The following is an 18,631-nucleotide window of genomic DNA, read 5'->3' on the forward strand; positions in this document are numbered from 1 at the left end:
CTGCATGATTGTCCGTAGCAATTGACTAGTGGTTCTGATTTTAGTGTACAGTGGTGGGATGTTGAAGCAGTGGGATGTGAAATCTGAGGCAGCGATGGGATGCCAAAATCACAAAACAATTATAATGCAAAGTTAGATAATACAATGAGTCAAAGTAAAATGTGCCATTATCTCTATTTTCTAAAATATGTTTCCCCTCAGCTCAATCTAGAACCGAGTCGTAAAACTGACACCTCCCCCCTCCCATCCCCCGGTCCTAGTTGCAATTACTAAAGACTCCCTAACCTATATAATGGATCCACAAGCCCATACTTCTTAACACCCCTGTGAACAAAATGTAACGAATTCGTAACTCTATCTTGATATATGTCCTTCAAAAGACTATTTATGTTGAAAAATTTGTGAAAAAACTTATAATGTTAAAACCAGAGACTTGACTATCAGCACACACCAAATATGGTCCAAGGATTAATTGGTTATTAAACGTAAAAAAATAAAAAATATGAAAACAAACAAATGTGAAACAAAAAACAACAACTATATTATCATCACAGACAAATATTTGGCAGATATAAACAACAATTTGACAGTAATTGTAAGTAGATATCATTAACGTAAAAATTAACATAAAACAAGTCACATGTTTATTTTAAACAATAAGCTACTTTGTTGCCAATGTCTCATGTGTTAATTTTATTAGTATTGGTGTCTTTGTCTTTGTTTGCTTGTTTGTTTATTGTGAACATTTCTGTGTCGGTGGTTTGATACCGTGTGTCGAGATTATCCTTGAAAAAGGGTGACTTGAAACCATCACCATCCCGAGTTGGTGGACCATCGTCAGGCTGGGGAAGAAGACCAAGTTATACCGACAACAATCTGATTAAAATCCGATGTGGTGAAAGCGGCTAGATGTCCTTATTTACCTCTATTCATCGTGTTGTGACATTTGTTTTGTTCAGAGTGGGAAGGCGGCGATCACTCCGAACAAAACAAATGTCACAACACGATGAATAGAGGTAAATAAGGACATCTAGCCGCTTTCACCACATCGGATTTTAATCAGATTGTACCGACACCTAAAGTAGCATTTTCCGTCACTCGCACAACCTTCTTCGGACCGTTTGGAAATGAAAGTCGGAGGGGAGGGTTCCTTTTCAGTCAGCTTTCGGTAACATTGGGGACCATTTTAACGTTTATCACACACGACACGTTAGTGGTTTCTATAACATCAATATACACTGAAGAGCAGAGGCAATACAAGCTCCTATCGTGTACCTGAAGAGGAATAAATACATTTGTATTGGTTGTGAATGAATGCTGGGCTAACGACGCCTACGATACTATAGCAAATACGCGTTATACTCGATATGGAAAAGGGAGATGAGCTTTCGCTTGAAATAATGAAGGAAAGGGGGGAGTATTTTGTGCCGCTTTTAATGTCCTTTTCTTTATGCAGTGAAATCGTAGTTCAATATAATCTGACTGCACATATGTCACTGAAGGAAAATAAATAAATAAATGAGTTTAAAAATAAGGTTCGATGTGAAAATGTAAATATCGATTTTGATTTCATCATAATATAAGCTTACTATTAATTTAATTCCGACATCTATTAAAGGTGTGCCTTACTTTCATATAGAGGCTTATGAAATACTGTAAGGTAGCTTTCCTGTGAGATCCAACTACAAGGAACGGAGAGAAATCAAACTCGGCCCGTCGATTACATATGTAAACGTCACCCTCCCCCGATTCTATTTTCTGAAAAGTAGCAATCCATCAATTTCTTTTATCTTACACGACCCTCTTCATGTCAAATATTTCAACAGTTTATGGGTTTAAGTACTGTCAGAAATGAAAAAGGACATATAATAGGTATGCGACTCAATGATAATGACTCTATACCACCGCTGCCACCACTTCGGTAGTTTCAATGGCATTGGATGTTTCCAATTTCTACCATCATAGTTAATATGTGTGGAGGTACTACATTAACTAATCCCTATGCTTGTACCTCATTTAATTTACAGAGCTGAAGGCTAGATCCCCAAATACCAGCACATATGCTGTACCAATATATATAGACTGGATCGAAGTCAACAACTTTGCTCCAGGCATGTCTTAGCACATTGCACTGTTCCCTCTTCTTCTCCTGTGAGATCCAACCATCTCCTCACATCACTACTAACAATTGTAGTGGTGGCAGCGGTGGGATGCCAAACAACCATAAAACAATGCAGAGAATAGACAGCAGAAGATTTGTTATAGCAAAATTTGACCCTCCCCTAAATCGATTTCATAAAATACTACACCCCGAACCAAAATTCCCACCCCTTCTTCCTCCGGCCAAACCCCACAAGGATTACTGAAGGAAAAGAATACCATTTTAAATTTGACCACGGCTTGACATGGAGGAGTGGCTTGAAATTTTAGTGATAGAGATTAAAATGAAAGACAATAAAAATCCCAAATATCTGAATTAATAAATCTAATTTCACAACTGTCACGTTTGTGTTTTTACAAGGCTAATTCTCACCTCTTTTATTAAACAAGCCAGAGGCGAAGGTACGTTTTGCATGTAATCTTTATCAACGAGTGCGGGTGCTCTTTAATGTATGTTGAACGCACACTCATATTAACCTGCGCACTGGAAGACGTAATATTACTGTTTTCCTAACTGACCCGAATCCTGCTACTACTAATATACTACGGATGTATCAATATACGCTATGTGTAAAGGTAGGTGAAATATATTCAAGACAAAAAGTTGCAATACTTAGCCTGTAGAGTAAGAAAACAACAAATTACGAAATACTACGCGGACATGAGCATACAGTGACGACTGTCCGAACACAATTTATTTAGTGTTCAAAGAATCATTGTATTTTGCGGGGGGGGGGGTCATTTTATTGTCAATTTTACAGTGAAAGACATTCTACACCTCCATGTAGCAAACTAATAAGTATTGTAAAAACAAATGACAGTGTCCGTGCATGCCTTCGAGAGTGTTATAATGGTCTTCTTGCTCTGTTAGTACAGTTAGTGGTATAAGAATGGTCTCCCAACATTTGTATGTTCAGTTATTATGTCATTGAATAATTTATGTGTTATTCCAGAATTATCAGGTGTGGGGTTTGCCAGTAGCAGATTATGATTAAATGTGCTTCTAAAGTAGTAATTTGAATACGACAGGTACCTTTTAATACGAAGCAAAACCCCTATAAATTGCATAAACCTAGCTGATGGTCATTTTAATTTTGCAGAAATACATTATAATTATAAAGGATTATTGTCCATTTATATGTTCCTCTTTTATTGGTGTATCAAAATCTGTTTCTGAAATGTGTACTAATAGGGATATATTTCTTTTTCTACCTTTACTGCACATGTACAGGAGAGTGTACCAAACTTCGTTGTAGTGATATTGGTTATAGGCCTTCATCTGGTAGAAAGACGAGGCGTACACTGGACCTTCCGTCGCCACAACGGGTTGGCTATCAAGTAGTGTGTTTTCGCTATATATATTTACGAAACCTACGTCAAAATCTCAAAATTTAAACAAAGTTTGATGCAAGATTTGAAAGTTAAGGAACCTTCTGTTATTATGCGTGTTGTATACTGAAAAAGAAGCTGATATATTTTCAGTTAATTTTGCTAAGTCATGGCAGTCGAATCGTCAGTGTGAATGGCTTGAATTCTGCAAGTTGTCCGTTTCATTTGTTTTGGTGTGGCATAAGTCCTTGGGTAAGATTAAATCACGAGTGTGTCCAACTCAACACAGCTCTACAAGTGGGTACCTGATAGGACAGGTTGGTATGTGAATGCCTTATTCCTATGCACTTATAGTGGCTGTAACGGATTGTATGTTTCACAGGCCGAATTTGAGGAAGTATAAAGGCCGTTGTGCCGTTATAGGTTCATGCCAGGGGTAATAATTGTACAGGGACTTGTGCTCAGAATGGTAAAACGTTATTTTCATTATCTGAACCACATTGTTTGCTTGTAATGTTTGAAGGGGTCCACACTTCAAAGGAATGCAACATATCCTGTAACAAGAGACTGTCCTACCTGTCCAAATGATAGTCGAGGTGATGTCTTGTTTAATGAATTTAAACAAGGTCATTAATGGAACCTATTATCAGCATTGTACATTATGGATAAATTTGTTGATGCATTTTCAGGCAGAATATTTTTTCATTATTAGTATTTGGCATGTGATATGCTGATGTTTTTGTTGTTTTTCCTTTCCTCTGTTTTTTTTTTACTAAAAAGGAATAATTACATAGTCTTGCTTTTCTTGCTAAACACCTGGTAAATTCTTCCACTCTTACGGAATCGCTATTGGTGAATGGAAATGTCAGTAGTATGTATAAATTACTGAGCACTGACAATTGAAAGTGTATCTTAACTTGGCATATTACAATTTCAGATAGATATTAAATAGTACGTTGATTAGGCGTTCAGTGTCACCTAACACGCCATCATTTCAATGTGTATAGGGTGCATGGTAAATTATTAATTATCGCCCGTATGACGCCAATTCTTGAAATCCGGAGTTCGTACTCAACTAAAACTGCGCATTGTTTTGGACCCCGATTCATTATAACACGACTTCTTGGGGTATGACTACATAAATATGTTACTAGCCTTCATCATCAGAATAACATCACATCTTTCTAATTCTAACCACGCAACAAATGTCATTGTTTGTTATAATGTAAGAATAAGAAGAAGCAACATTCATAACTTGGCAATCATTAGGTTCTCTTGAAATCTTAATGGCAAGCATGGGTACATGACTTTTGAACATTGAAATCGAATATTACTGAATGTGAGCCATTAACAGTGTTCATATGATAAGTTCTCCATGGCTACTATACTCTTACACATTAAATATGAACAGTAACACCCGTAGAAACTTGTCTTCCGAGTGATTTTTAATACAATTTAATATATTGCTCGTACATTTCATACCAAACTAATTAGATCATAGTAAAGTTTATTGAACTTTAACCAAAATATCTTCAGCTCTACTTTTGATACATACTGTGCAATGAATGTTTATACTTGAAATGTTCACCTCCTTATCTTATCATAAAATTATCAATCAAGGGAAACGAGAAAAATCACAAGAAAACCAGAACATATTTTGCAGATTAATAGTTTATTCCGAAAGAAAAGACCTTTGTAAGAATATTATCCTTATCAATCAATCAATCAATCAATCAATCAATCAATCAATCAATCAATCTACCAGCGAGCCAGCCAGCCAGCCAACCAACCAGCCAACCAAACAAAAAAAAAAACCAACCAACTAACCAACCAACCAATCAATCAATAAATCAATCAATTAATTAATTAATTAATTCAGTCAGTCATTCATTAAAATCTCAACTTATTTAAACAAGAATGAAGATTACTATCGAAGTTTATCAATGAAATGGTAAGGAAAATAGAGTTAATAACTTTATCATGCAATTCTTCTCGTACGATCACCATATTATGTTGTCAGATCTTATTTCTCATACATGTAAACCTTTCCATCTCACATCAGGCTTAAACCAATATATGCACTCCTTTAATACAAAAATAAAAGATACATGTTACTATCCATATCAGATAAAGCAAGCCATAATTTTAGCGTCACTGGGATAAACTCTTCAGACCAAATACATGGCAAATTACTGGAATCATGTCTGTTGTATGTGCAACATTGTGTTTTTGAACTCAGTTAGGGCATTTGTACATTTATATCTTGTAATAACTGAAAACAAAATGTATTTAATGTATATAACAAACTTATTTATTTACACGGCGAATTTCATCCTCTTTGCCAAATATACTTAAAGTGTCTGGGAAATGACGTATTATGAATGGATGCACGGACGAATGGGACCAACTGAAAAAGTCTCCTTTCCACTAAAATATAGTTTAAAAAATTGTTTATTCTACAGATGAAAACCTTTTTTAATCAAAAGCAATGTGCTGTGTTAGTAATTCGGAGTTTAATAAAGAATCGACATACAACTATGTACACAATATCGTGCAATGTACAATGTACTTACCCACAGGTTCACATGCATAGTAGAATTTCAGATCACAACTAACATCATCCCAACGGTAGTCTTTGACACTCCTAAAAATTGCAATAGAGGGAAACAAGAAATTGTGGTTTAAAACATATATTATATAACGTATTCATACATAATGTGTTACGTAAATGAGGAAACAGATAGACAAACCAAAAATCCAACATCGCAATTAGTATTCATAGAGGGACGGATACCAGTCTTTGAAATCAAGAGAAAAATCGAAAGAGTGATTTATCGTATTACATGACATATCATGTGTTATTATTTCTTTAAGAAAATTAACAATTTCTACCTGAACGCAACGATATACCTTGAAAGTTGGTATGTAGTTTGATGACAAAATCAGTAATTACAACATGTAGAAGTAGATAATTTACGTAACTACCAGATGTAAACTGAGCGCCTCCCGTAAGGGAAGCACCAATTATGCCAAGCGAGGCGTAATTTAGCTGAAAACCCACTCAACTTTGCAATTTAGATGTGAATCGCTTCTATTTGCGTTTACATTGTAGGATTTGGTTCACGCCGAATTCAATGTCACAAAAATAGAAGAAGCAGCCCCAAAATCACAGCAAACTACTACAAATTACAATACGTGTATATACTGTCAACATGATCGTGTCATGGACGCCATCTTGCCATATTACACTCATGGTTTGCTACGTTCAGCCGAGTCTTCATTGCATTCTCTCACGGAATTGAACTTCGTAAAGGTATAACTCAATTGAAATGTAGACACTAGAGCCAAAGGGAAGATCTACAAAATATGTAGTATTTGTATACTCGCCAAACGTTTCGGATTTGGTCTGCTCGATCCGCTACTTTTTTGGGCAGACTAGAACGGCGAGTATAAAGTTGGCGTCAGATTCAGATTCAGATTCAGATAGCGTCATATCGAGCGTCTTATTAAGCACCTGATGCTGGATATGGCGCTGAATATGACGCTAGCTGAATCTGAATATGAAGCCAACTTTATATTCGTCAGACTGGACGCAACATCATAAAACCATTGGCAGTGACCGGCCGCTGAGGGCAGCGTTCCGAGTTTACTCAAATTAATATAGCGTAATTATATTATATTAATTCATATTGTCTTAACAGTTTAAAGTACATGAACAAATGTATTTTGTTATGTTTGATGAATATACTAATTTTTATTGAAATCGAAGTATGGAGTCTTAAGATATTGCTTAATTATTTGATTTCATTAATATGCAAATTTCTCTAATTAAACATTAACCGATCTGGCTCAAAACCTAATCAGGTCTAGCTATTACCCTAAAGATTATATATTCCAAATTTCATTACAATTGAGTCAGCCGAATTTTAGAAAATGATGACACAGACACACAGACAGACAGACGGACAGACAGACAGACAGACAGACAGACAGACAGACAGACAGACAGACACACAGACACACCTTCCCCTTTTAATACCTCCCGTACCCTTACGGGAGGAAAAAATGAATGCAACGAATGTATACTGCTATTTAAAATTAAGAATAGCGATTTGAAATCAGAGCAATGTACAAGGTATGAACCTTACGATATCAGCATCTAGGTATTATTACAGAAACTTAAATAGGGAATCATTTAATGTTATTAATTATTTGACATACCTCAAGTAACCACATCTACCATTACCATTAGGCTCATCAACATCCCAATTTGTATAGCCCAAAGCTTTACCATTCATGGTTGTGAAACCAGCATCACCGAAACGATGCAAACTTATCCACACATCCCCATCTAAGCCTTGGTTCTTCAAAAGATCAACCAAGATCGCTTGTACATCTGCACTGTCTACAACTGCTAACTGCATTCCACGATTGTGACATGCAGTAGAAGCCTCAGATTGGGATAATTGTTTATCGAATACTATGTATGTTTCTGTCAGTAAAAGTAATATGAGAACAGATTGCGATTTGACATATGTGATGGGAAGAGATTTGAACTTATTATAATCAAAGGCAATACGTATACGCTATGTTAGTAACTCGGAGTTTAATAAACAATCGACATACTTCAACTATATATGCATACAATTAAGTGAATTGTACAATGTACTTACCCACAGGTTCACATGCATAGTAGAATTTCAGATCACAACTAACATCATCCCAACGGTAGTCTTTGACACTCCTAAAATTGCAATAGAGGGAAACAAGAAATTGTGGTTTAAAACATATATTATATAACGTATTCATACATAATGTGTTACGTAAATGAGGAAACAGATAGACAAACCAAAAATTCAACATCGCAATTAGTATTCATAGAGGGACGGATACCAGTCTTTGAAATCAAGAGAAAAATCGAAAGAGTGATTTATCGTATTACATGACATATCACGTGTTATTGTTTCTTTAAGAAAATTAACAATTTCTACCTGAACGCAACGATATACCTTGAAAGTTGGTATGTAGTTTGATGACAAAATCAGTAATTACAACATGTAGAAGTAGATAATTTACGTAACTAAAATGAATGCAACGAATGTATACTGCTATTTAAAATTAAGAATAGCGATTTGAAATCAGAGCAATGTACAAGGTATGAACCTTACGATATCAGCATCTAGGTATTATTACAGAAACTTAAATAGGGAATAATTTAATGTTATTAATTATTTGACATACCTCAAGTAACCACATCTACCATTACCATTAGGCTCATCAATATCCCAATTTGTATAGCCCAAAGTTTTACCATTCATGGTTGTGAAACCAGCATCATCAAAACGATGCAAACTTATCCACACATTCCCATCTAAGCCTTGGTTCTTCAAAAGACCAACCAAGATCCCTTGTACCTCTGCACTGTCTACAACTGCTAACTGCATTCCACGATTGTGACATGCAGTAGAAGCCTCAGATTGGGATAATTGTTCATCGAATACTTTGTATGTTTCTGTCAGTAAAAGTAAAATGAGAACAGATTACGATTTGACATATGTGATGGGAAGATATTTGAACTTATTATAATCAAAGGCAATACGTATATGCTATGTTAGTAACTCGGAGTTGAATAAACAATCGACAAACTTCAACTATGCATACAATTAAGTGAATTGTACAATGTACTTACCCACAGGTTCACATGCATAGTAGAATTTCAGATCACAACTAACATCATCCCAACGGTAGTCTTTGACACTCCTAAAAATTGCAATAGAGGGAAACAAGAAATTGTGGTTTAAAACATATATTATATAACGTATTCATACATAATGTATTACGTAAATGAGGAAACAGATAGACAAACCAAAAATTGAATATCGCAATTAGTATTCATAGAGGGACGGATACCAGTCTTTGAAATCAAGAGAAACATCGAAAGAGTGATTTATCGTATTACATGACATATCATGTGTTATTATTTCTTTAAGAAAATTAACAATTTCTACCTGAACGCAACGATATACCTTGAAAGTTGGTATGTAGTTTGATGACAAAATCAGTAATTACAACATGTAGAAGTAGATAATTTACGTAACTAAAATGAGTGCAACGAATGTATACTGCTATTTAAAATTAAGAATAGAGATTTCAAATCAATGTACAAGGTATGAACCTTACGATATCAGCATCTAGGTATTATTACAGAAACTTAAATAGGGAATAATTTAATGTTATTAATTATTTGACATACCTCAAGTAACCACATCTACCATTACCATTAGGCTCATCAACATCCCAATTTGTATAGCCCAAAGCTTTACCATTCATGGTTGTGAAACCAGCATCACCAAAACGATGCAAACTTATCCACACATTCCCATCTAAGCCTTGGTTCTTCAAAAGACCAACCAAGATCGCTTGTACATCTGCACTGTCTACAACTGCTAACTGCATTCCACGATTGTGACATGCAGTAGAAGCCTCAGATTGGGATAATTGTTCATCGAATACTTTGTATGTTTCTGTCAGTCAAAGTAAAATGAGACCAGATTGCGATTTAACATATGTGATGGGAAGATATTTGAACTTATTATAATCAAAGGCAATACGTATATGCTATGTTAGTAACTCGGGGTTGAATAAACAATCGACAAACTTCAACTATGCATACAATTAAGTGAATTGTACAATGTACTTACCCACAGGTTCACATGCATAGTAGAATTTCAGATCACAACTAACATCATCCCAACGGTAGTCTTTGACACTCCTAACATTATAAGTCGGGGATATAAGATAATCTCGGTTACGAACATATATATTACGTTATGTATTTATAAGTTGTGAACAGGGATGAAGAGTCGAATAGATAAACAAAAGAAGTCCAACTTCTTAACAGCCATTCTAAGAGGGAGTGCTACTAATCCTTTATTTACACAGAAGATGAAATCGTGATTTATATTATTTACACTACCCATCATAGTTTGTATTGTGATGCAAAGATATGAAACACTTCTATCTGAAACTAGTGATTTATTTCAAATTGAAACGAATGCAATCACTGTATTATATAATTTACAACTCTGCAATATTTGTTGACAATGTGTTACAGTGTCTGACCATAATAATGTTAGAATCTAGTTATTTAAAGTTACATAAATAACATTATGGTATGAATTGACATGGTTGATTATTTGACATACCTCAAGTAACCACATCTACCATTACCATTAGGCTCATCAATATCCCAATTTGTATAGTCCAACGTTTTACCATTCATGGTTGTGAAACCAGCATCACCAAAACGATGCAAACTTATCCACACGTTCCCATCTAAGCCTTGGCTCTTCAAAAGATCAACCAAAGTTTGTTGTACCTCTGCACTGTCTACAACTGCTAGCTGCATTCCACGATTGTGACATGCAGTAGAAGCCTCAGCTTGGGATAATTGCTCACTGAATACTTTGTATTTTGTTGCTGTGACTACTGGTAAATAAATTATAAAAGAAGTACATGTGTAAAGTTTTTGGTATACCTGCCTTGCTAATGAAACTTGACTTTAACAAAATACCATACGTAATGATGAAACTTTGTTCATACCCATATTGCTGGAATGTAAAATTCTGACTTGTAGCCATAACGTATTCCTAAAATGGCAAATCAATAATACGAAATACTGTGAAGCTTACATACTTAAGGTATTGCCTAATTACCGGAATATATGCAACTTTAAAGACGTCAATGTTTGAATTTTGCATTCTCAGATTACTTCTACCCTATCAGTTTGACCACAGTGATAAGGTGGAATTGTTGTTTTACGCGGATCCAACTCATCCTCTACAGGACAAATACTTTTTCATATTTAACTTTAATCCTTTCAACGATACGACCATCCGGCATTACGTCTGCTCGAACCACACCCATTCCTTTAGAGACGAGTTTCCATTGCCCGTTCAAACCATCACGAGATACCAACGTCATCTTTGGTGGTTGGACACCGAGAAGTGTGCCATCGTCCATCACTGCCACGTCAACTACTTTACCACTATTGGCTACTGGACCACTCCATTCACCAACAGCATATCCCGGTTTCGTGTACAGTTGTTGGTCAGTTCCAACACCAACAAGTGAACCGTCGGGCATAAATCCAACACTGGTGATACAACAATTGCCTGACTGAGGTGAACCCCATGCACCATCAGCCTCTTCTCGACCTTTCATTTTATTACTCTTGGTTACACCGATTAACGCTGATTCTGCAGATATAAACTTTGTTGTTTCTAAACGTGTGTGTGTGTGTGTGTGTGTGTGTGTGTGTGTGTGTGTGTGTGTGTGTGTGTGTGTGTGTGTGTGTGTGCCAGCCACTCAGTCAGTCTGTCAGACAGACAGACAGACAGACAGACAGACAGTCAGTTCGTCACTCGAGAAGGCAGTAACTCACTGATTAAGTAAGAGTTAATCACTCAGTAATTACTTAGGATTATAAGAGCTTTTATAATATGAACCCCCGTTCCACCAATACAAAAAGGTCGAGCCCCATTACTTAAGACGAATTAAATGTTTACGAGAATGATTTTATCATTTTATAGTGAATGTGTAAAAATACATACCGCTAGCGCCATCAGCAGTCTGTGGAGAGAAATGAAGCTGAGTTTAAGTATAGATCACATACATACATTTACGCTTGTATTTAAAATGAGTTTGGATGAAAGAATTGAAGTTAAACATTTCATACCCTTTAGGCTGCTTTCACAAAAACTTGTTGAGGGGGGAGATTTGAAATAGTAGTCAAAAGTTGTCTAAATCACAAGCAAGCGTGAAACTGAGATGACGTGGGGAATGGTTATTTACGTCTAGGGAATTACATAGCATATCCTGGCCGATACACGTATTTGACCTAAAACCTGTTATTCGATGTTCTGTATCTCTTTGAAACATCGTTATTGTTGTTGTAAACATTCAGTTTGCTCCATCATACATTCCCGTATAGCATGACCAGTTGAGATCTACATGTCTGTTTACATGTAATACAGGTCAACGTCAACATGTGTGTTAGTAGAAGTACGTTAGACTGTGGTTAGTGCCATGCCATGACCACGTTTCCTACCCCAAACCGAATAAGCACTTACGATTTTATTTGCATTTCACCTGTTTCTATTTCAATCGTGCACAATGAACAAAGAAACACAACACACTAAAATATACACACTATACTTGGCCATCACAATAATGACTTTTACTGATGCAACAAACTTTTTGAAGTCCAGTAAGCATATAAATGTAAATGGGTTCCCTGACCAATTTATGAGTTCCCCCGGGTGTGGCTCATGATCAAAGTGAAATCGAAAATTGTGTTTGAACTTTGGAACAATAATGCATAGTCCGATTGAATTGTTTGTATTGCTTTCAAGCAGACTGCCGAGAGTTAATTGCTTTTATTTTTATACATAACATGTACCATTGTCGCAATCAATGTAAAAAGACGCAACACTGATGTTACAATTCAGTGTTGGAATTGCGGTGTCTACCTGGAAAATTACATGCATCGTGGTAAACTCGGGTTCATATGGACACAGCACAGTACAGTGAAAACGTCACTCTCCCACGTCAAAAATCAAAACAAAATATATAAATAAATAAATAAATAAATAAATAAATAAATAAATAAATAAATAAATAAATAAATAAATAAATAAATAAAACACAAATTTGCACTCTAAGACATGCCTAGCCATAGTTCTCTTCAGCATGTTCAAATTTTATATTTTATTTTGCAAGACAAAATAGTCATAGACGATATACGGCACCATGACACACTGTGTAAGCACGGGTTGTTTTTTGAAAGATGACAAAACTGCTTTGTGTCACTGTGTGGATGGTAATGAACCCAATCAATAGAGAATGAAATAATTTTTTTAAAAGTGAGTACGTAGTTTTCACCATAGATAGTAATCCGACAAAATTTTCCGATGACTTTGCTATTTGTGAGGCTAGCTAGCCACTTTGCTATAGCACTGTGAGTAAACATAGACTGTACTGCTACGACACACCTGATACGTCTACGGTCTAGATCTAGGGAGCCCTTGAAAATTCTGATAGTCTGAAAGGGATGGAAGCACGAAGTAATTTACTCACTATGTGAACCAAATCAAACCTCAGCCTGTATTCTATCTAAAGCCTGTATTCAATGATGAGGTGGGTGATTGCCATGCAAATGTGTTAGTGTTTGATATATGTATGTATGTATGTATGTATGTATGTATGTATGTATGTCGTATATTTAATTTTTTGCATTTTACTTTTGTAAAACTCAAGACCAATCATTTACCTTGTACGTTTGCAAAAGGGTTGCTAGGCAGTCGATGGCCAAGTGAATGTGTGTCTGCCAAAACTTCTCTTTATAAGTTGAAGTATAAACAATATAGTCAAACAGGTATATAATAATGTATTGAGAGTAACATTGGGGCATTGAAGACAACTTTCAAGTACTCTAAGGCGTTAGATCATGTGTATGGTTTGAAAATTGATTCCACTAAGGCTGGGGTTGGATTTACGGCAGGGGAGAAATTGGGGGGGGGGGCATGAAAAGAATTTAGGATCAAAGGGGGGGGGGTATAACAGATCAGATGGTCTGAAAGGGGCGAAATATTTTGCTGTGTAATGTCCCAAACATGGAAAAATCATAACAAAATGTTCAAAAGCATGTCTGCTTAATGGCTTGAATATGAAAAATTCATACCAAAATGACTGTCTAGCCACCATATTGGATTGTGTCACAAAATAAATTGACATGCATATGTATGCCATAGTATGTTGTCCTTGTACCAAGTTTGATAGAAATCTGTCCATTCATATCCAAGTAATGGTTCTGGACATGAACAAATCTAGTCTGTCAAGGGACGTGACAGTGTGCCTTTACTAGCAAGGGTGTAATGGGCTAATCATGGGGTATAAGTGCAATATATAGACACCGTTGTAATGTTTCCACCATAACAACACATTCTCCTCTTAAATTACTGTGGCAATTTACATTCTGGTTTTAATATCTGGCATTCATGTAACAGTTGGAGTGTTTGGTTATAAATGCAGCTCTGTGTGCCTGAAAACATTACTAGAAGTGGTCTACAAATTTCTGTTTTGGTTTCCTGTTTTCACAGATTGTTTGTGAATTTTGTGTTACACTTCATACTTTTTATTGTTACAATAACCAAAGTTGAGTCTGGAAACCGTACACAGAGGATAGTTGAAAATAGCGACACGAACATCTCTTCCAATAATACTGTGGCAATACAATGACGACCAGGGCTCTAAAATAACATTTTTTGCATGTAGTTTGCGACCACATCAAAACGTTTAAAAGTTTAGTTGTATCGACTTCAATGGGAAAACTTCTCAAATGGCACATGTTACCACATACACTGCATCAAATGTAGAGAGACTATTTTCCTGAAGTTTCGAATTCCGTAATTACATCTAATATCAAGGATCTCAAATTTGTTACAGTTGTAAGCGAGGTGATTTTCACCAATCTTACATCGTTTGACGTCTTTGAAAATAGACTTGCCAGCAAAGACAGTTACAGCATATAGTGTTCATGATATTGCAAACTCTCTGAATGTACGTGTATGTCACGTGCGCAGACTATTTAAACATAATAAGAAATTAGAAATACGAGTGATATAGAGTGATGAGGTGGTGTTTCTAGACGTTCTTTATAATACTTAGGACAAAACTTACCTTCAAGGCGAGTACAACTAAACAACACAACAGTACACGTTCCATATCTCTACTGTTCCTCTTCGCTTTAGCAACTGACTATTGCAATACTTTTAGGAACACTTTATAGTCCGTACCGTGCCACGTGTCGCATAATTAACTTCCAAAAATATCGACATGCGATGAACGTATGCATTATTTATATTGCCTAACTTCCAGCACCAAATGGGGCTAGACTTATTCTCCACCATGATAAATAGTGGGGGTGTATTGAAGCACTTGTAGTCGGAATATTGAATATAACAATGTGACTTTATTTCTGTTGATAGATATCACTTAGAGCTCCCGCATCATGAAAGCCTGGATAGTAATTGGACACTATCTTGTCATAGTTTCGACACGGGTCATAATCAGTTTGGACTGATAAATTTCCAACATTTGTTTGTATTTATTGCTTTATATATATATTTTTACTAATGCGTGAATAATATGCGTACACTTACAGACACTATAGTTACAACCGTGAAGGACATGACAAATAGCTCGAACAGATAGCTAGAGCTAATGAGATATCTTACCCTGCCACTTGATTACATAATGCAGTTTTAAGTGAATGCTATTACACTCGGCAAGAATATACTGAAAAGCGTTTTGACCACTTCATCAAAACATACTCATCGGAAAATTGATATATGTATGTTTGATCAAGCTATGCAGAAGTAGGATAAAAATGTATGCGAACATGTAGTGTGGTAATTTCCCTTTGATACGCCATATGGAAGGCCGGTCCGCAACCTCGCTGTAGCATGTTCAGAATTGCATACAATATACAAATTGAATTTTGACGCCTAGCAATACTTGAATACAATAAATTGGCTTTTTATTTGTTTTATGCAATTATCCCCTTCTGACTTTTCTATCTTTGGGAGTGTAACATGCATACACATCTAGCTGTGTAGACTGTTCTTTCAAACGTTTGGTACCCCAAGGTCTAGAAGAATGGAAAGTCACATTTTATTCCGTGGATCATTTATTTTTTCTCACCGAATTCACAATTACCCAAGCAAAAAAATTGTGTAAACCCTGAACAATATTGCATAATATACACATGATATTAATTAAATCCTGATATTGTCACATTGTCGGCATTTTTGATTAAGGATCAGTTTAAGATATCATTAATAGAGTATGAAGAATTACGCCAAACTGTGTTTTGATGCCAACATATGCTGATTCGTTATTCGGCAAATGATATATGCAACGTTCGACACGTTTTGCTCGCATACCTAATTAAAACAGATTTGGGAAACAGCTGACACAAATAATGATTATCATCATTGTTTGAAGATTGATTGACTAGAAAATTTCAACCAAAACTAAATATTAGAGAAAATCATATTTACATTATCCGTTAGTAAGTATGACAAAAATGGGGAGGGGGAGATAAATATTCTGTTAATCAAAATGATATCGACAGTTACGCAATGTAGTTCAACTAATGGAATATTGATGTTTAAAAGTTAAGGAGAAATGTTTGATGTATATTTTGGATTTAGAAGCGTTATTTTGACAATCTTGTTAAATAGGATAGCATGAACATGTTTACATTTTTTTATTTTCTTGTAGGGTTACCTTGAATTACGAAAAGTTGGAATATAATGCGTTCGGGTAATCTTTCCCCATGTTGAAATAAGTATTCTCCCCGTATATTTCTATAACTACTATAATTTGTCTTAAGTTGAATGTCTCTTTTTATCCGATAGAACACTGGAACAATATTTGAGTCTCATACTGTACAATCATTTTGCTTAAACTGCCAAAATAGGGAGCCCTGTTCTTAATTGTCTGTTTGCTTTTCTGTTTTTAAAAACACCTCACGTCATTAGGCTTGGACATGGGGACACATGCCAGACATGATTTTGCATAACTAATTGCTTTGTGGGTTCATTGCCCTATCTGGGGGTTACAAGCCAAATTGTTGAGTTACAGTGTGAATTCCAAAAAGACACTTACAATATAGATATATGAAAAACAATTGAATAATTCTTGTTACTGTAATGGCATTCTTAAATTTTGAACATTTTGTAATCTTATTTTAGAAAGAGAATACTTTTGTAAGGATACTTTTACACATTTATGTTGTTCAACGATATATATATATATATATATATATATATATATATATATATATATAATATATATATATATATATATATATATATATATATATATATATATATATATATATATATATATATATATATATATAGTTATACTTTTTGAAATTCACATATAGCTGACAAAACATGTAAATATTCAAGAATCACTCCCATATCTTCATTTGTACACGGGATCACTTGAACTTTCGGGAATTAACTCAGACTACAAGCAATGTTCGTGGTTAACTTGGAGCCATTTTAGAAGTAGCCACGGGGTAGATGGACGCTCCTTGCCTTGCCGTCAGCTCTCTCGCTTATCTTCTAAAAGAGAATCCCATCTTTATCATTATTTTATCATTCCAACTCTTTTCTAATATCTTATAAATATACAATATTCAAAATGTTTGGATGATAAAATCACCAACACCATAAATGAATAAACCAAACAGTGTCTTTGCCATATTTTAATGCAAATAATAACTCTCAGTGTTGTCATCATGGAATATACATATATCTTCTAAATACTACTTCATGCCAACTGAGAGATCCCTGTGGCCTCTTTGTTAATATCAGTAAATTCTGTTCTGTCATCGGTAACAACATCATGAGGAATCTACTATCCCCAACACGTGTACAGCTATGTATTTCTAAGAATAGAATTTGGCAACGCTAATTGTTTACACTCATGGCATACTAATATATTATTTTACATCAGAGAACAAACATATATTTTTTACTTTCCAATATCTTACCATGAGAGGTTATCATTTTCTTGTCTGACAAGATATGAGATGCAGACAGAAAAGAAACGAACTATCAATTGGACTCAGAAAATGATAGGACTCAAATCACTAAATACAACTCAATCTTGTCTTTTACAAACATTCAATGGGTTTCCGGGAGTGAGAAACAGGCACTCCTTGTAATGGCGTGTTGTTAGTGTAGACTGAATAAAACTGCTGGAACCCAATACCTCTTGTCTCATTAGTGACAGGAGACTATTATGATATTTAGGAAATGGTATGCGTCATCCCAAAATAAACTTCAATACTCAATGTCCCAGTCTGAGAACAAAGTTGTCCGTCGTATTCAAAACAGTATGTGTGTAACGTGTACATCACCTCATCTGTCTTCAGTTATGAAGTACGATTGTTTATGCAAAGTGACAACACTACTCACCCAAGAGGAGTAGTTAGTACTGTATTAGGGCAGTATTGTGTACAGAGAGTGTCCCTTATAATGACAAAATTATTACGCAGAAGTGT

The 18,631-nt window shown here is 35.3% G+C and overlaps 1 protein-coding gene and 1 long non-coding RNA gene across 2 annotated transcripts; both read right to left on the reverse strand.

Annotated features, from left to right (window-relative positions):
• Window positions 1-5,369: 5,369 nt before the first annotated feature.
• LOC144436774 (uncharacterized) lies at window positions 5,370-6,955 on the reverse strand. The gene is made up of 3 exons (XR_013480979.1): window positions 6,877-6,955; window positions 6,063-6,133; window positions 5,370-5,573 (listed from the first exon to the last, which is right to left on the reverse strand). It is a non-coding gene; the product is annotated as an uncharacterized LOC144436774 (long non-coding RNA).
• Window positions 6,956-7,697: 742 nt separating this feature from the next.
• Window positions 7,698-11,712, reverse strand: LOC144436482 (C-type mannose receptor 2-like). Its single transcript, XM_078125283.1, has 8 exons — window positions 11,379-11,712; window positions 10,695-10,977; window positions 10,191-10,261; window positions 9,743-10,013; window positions 9,179-9,249; window positions 8,731-9,001; window positions 8,163-8,233; window positions 7,698-7,981 (listed from the first exon to the last, which is right to left on the reverse strand). Exons 1-8 carry the CDS (start codon window positions 11,710-11,712, stop codon window positions 7,698-7,700), a joined length of 1,656 nt encoding a protein of 551 aa, XP_077981409.1.
• Between the last annotated feature and the right edge of the window lie 6,919 nt (window positions 11,713-18,631).

Source organism: Glandiceps talaboti, chromosome 6 (assembly GCF_964340395.1).
Source record: "Glandiceps talaboti chromosome 6, keGlaTala1.1, whole genome shotgun sequence".
Classification (NCBI taxonomy): domain Eukaryota; kingdom Metazoa; phylum Hemichordata; class Enteropneusta; family Spengelidae; genus Glandiceps; species Glandiceps talaboti.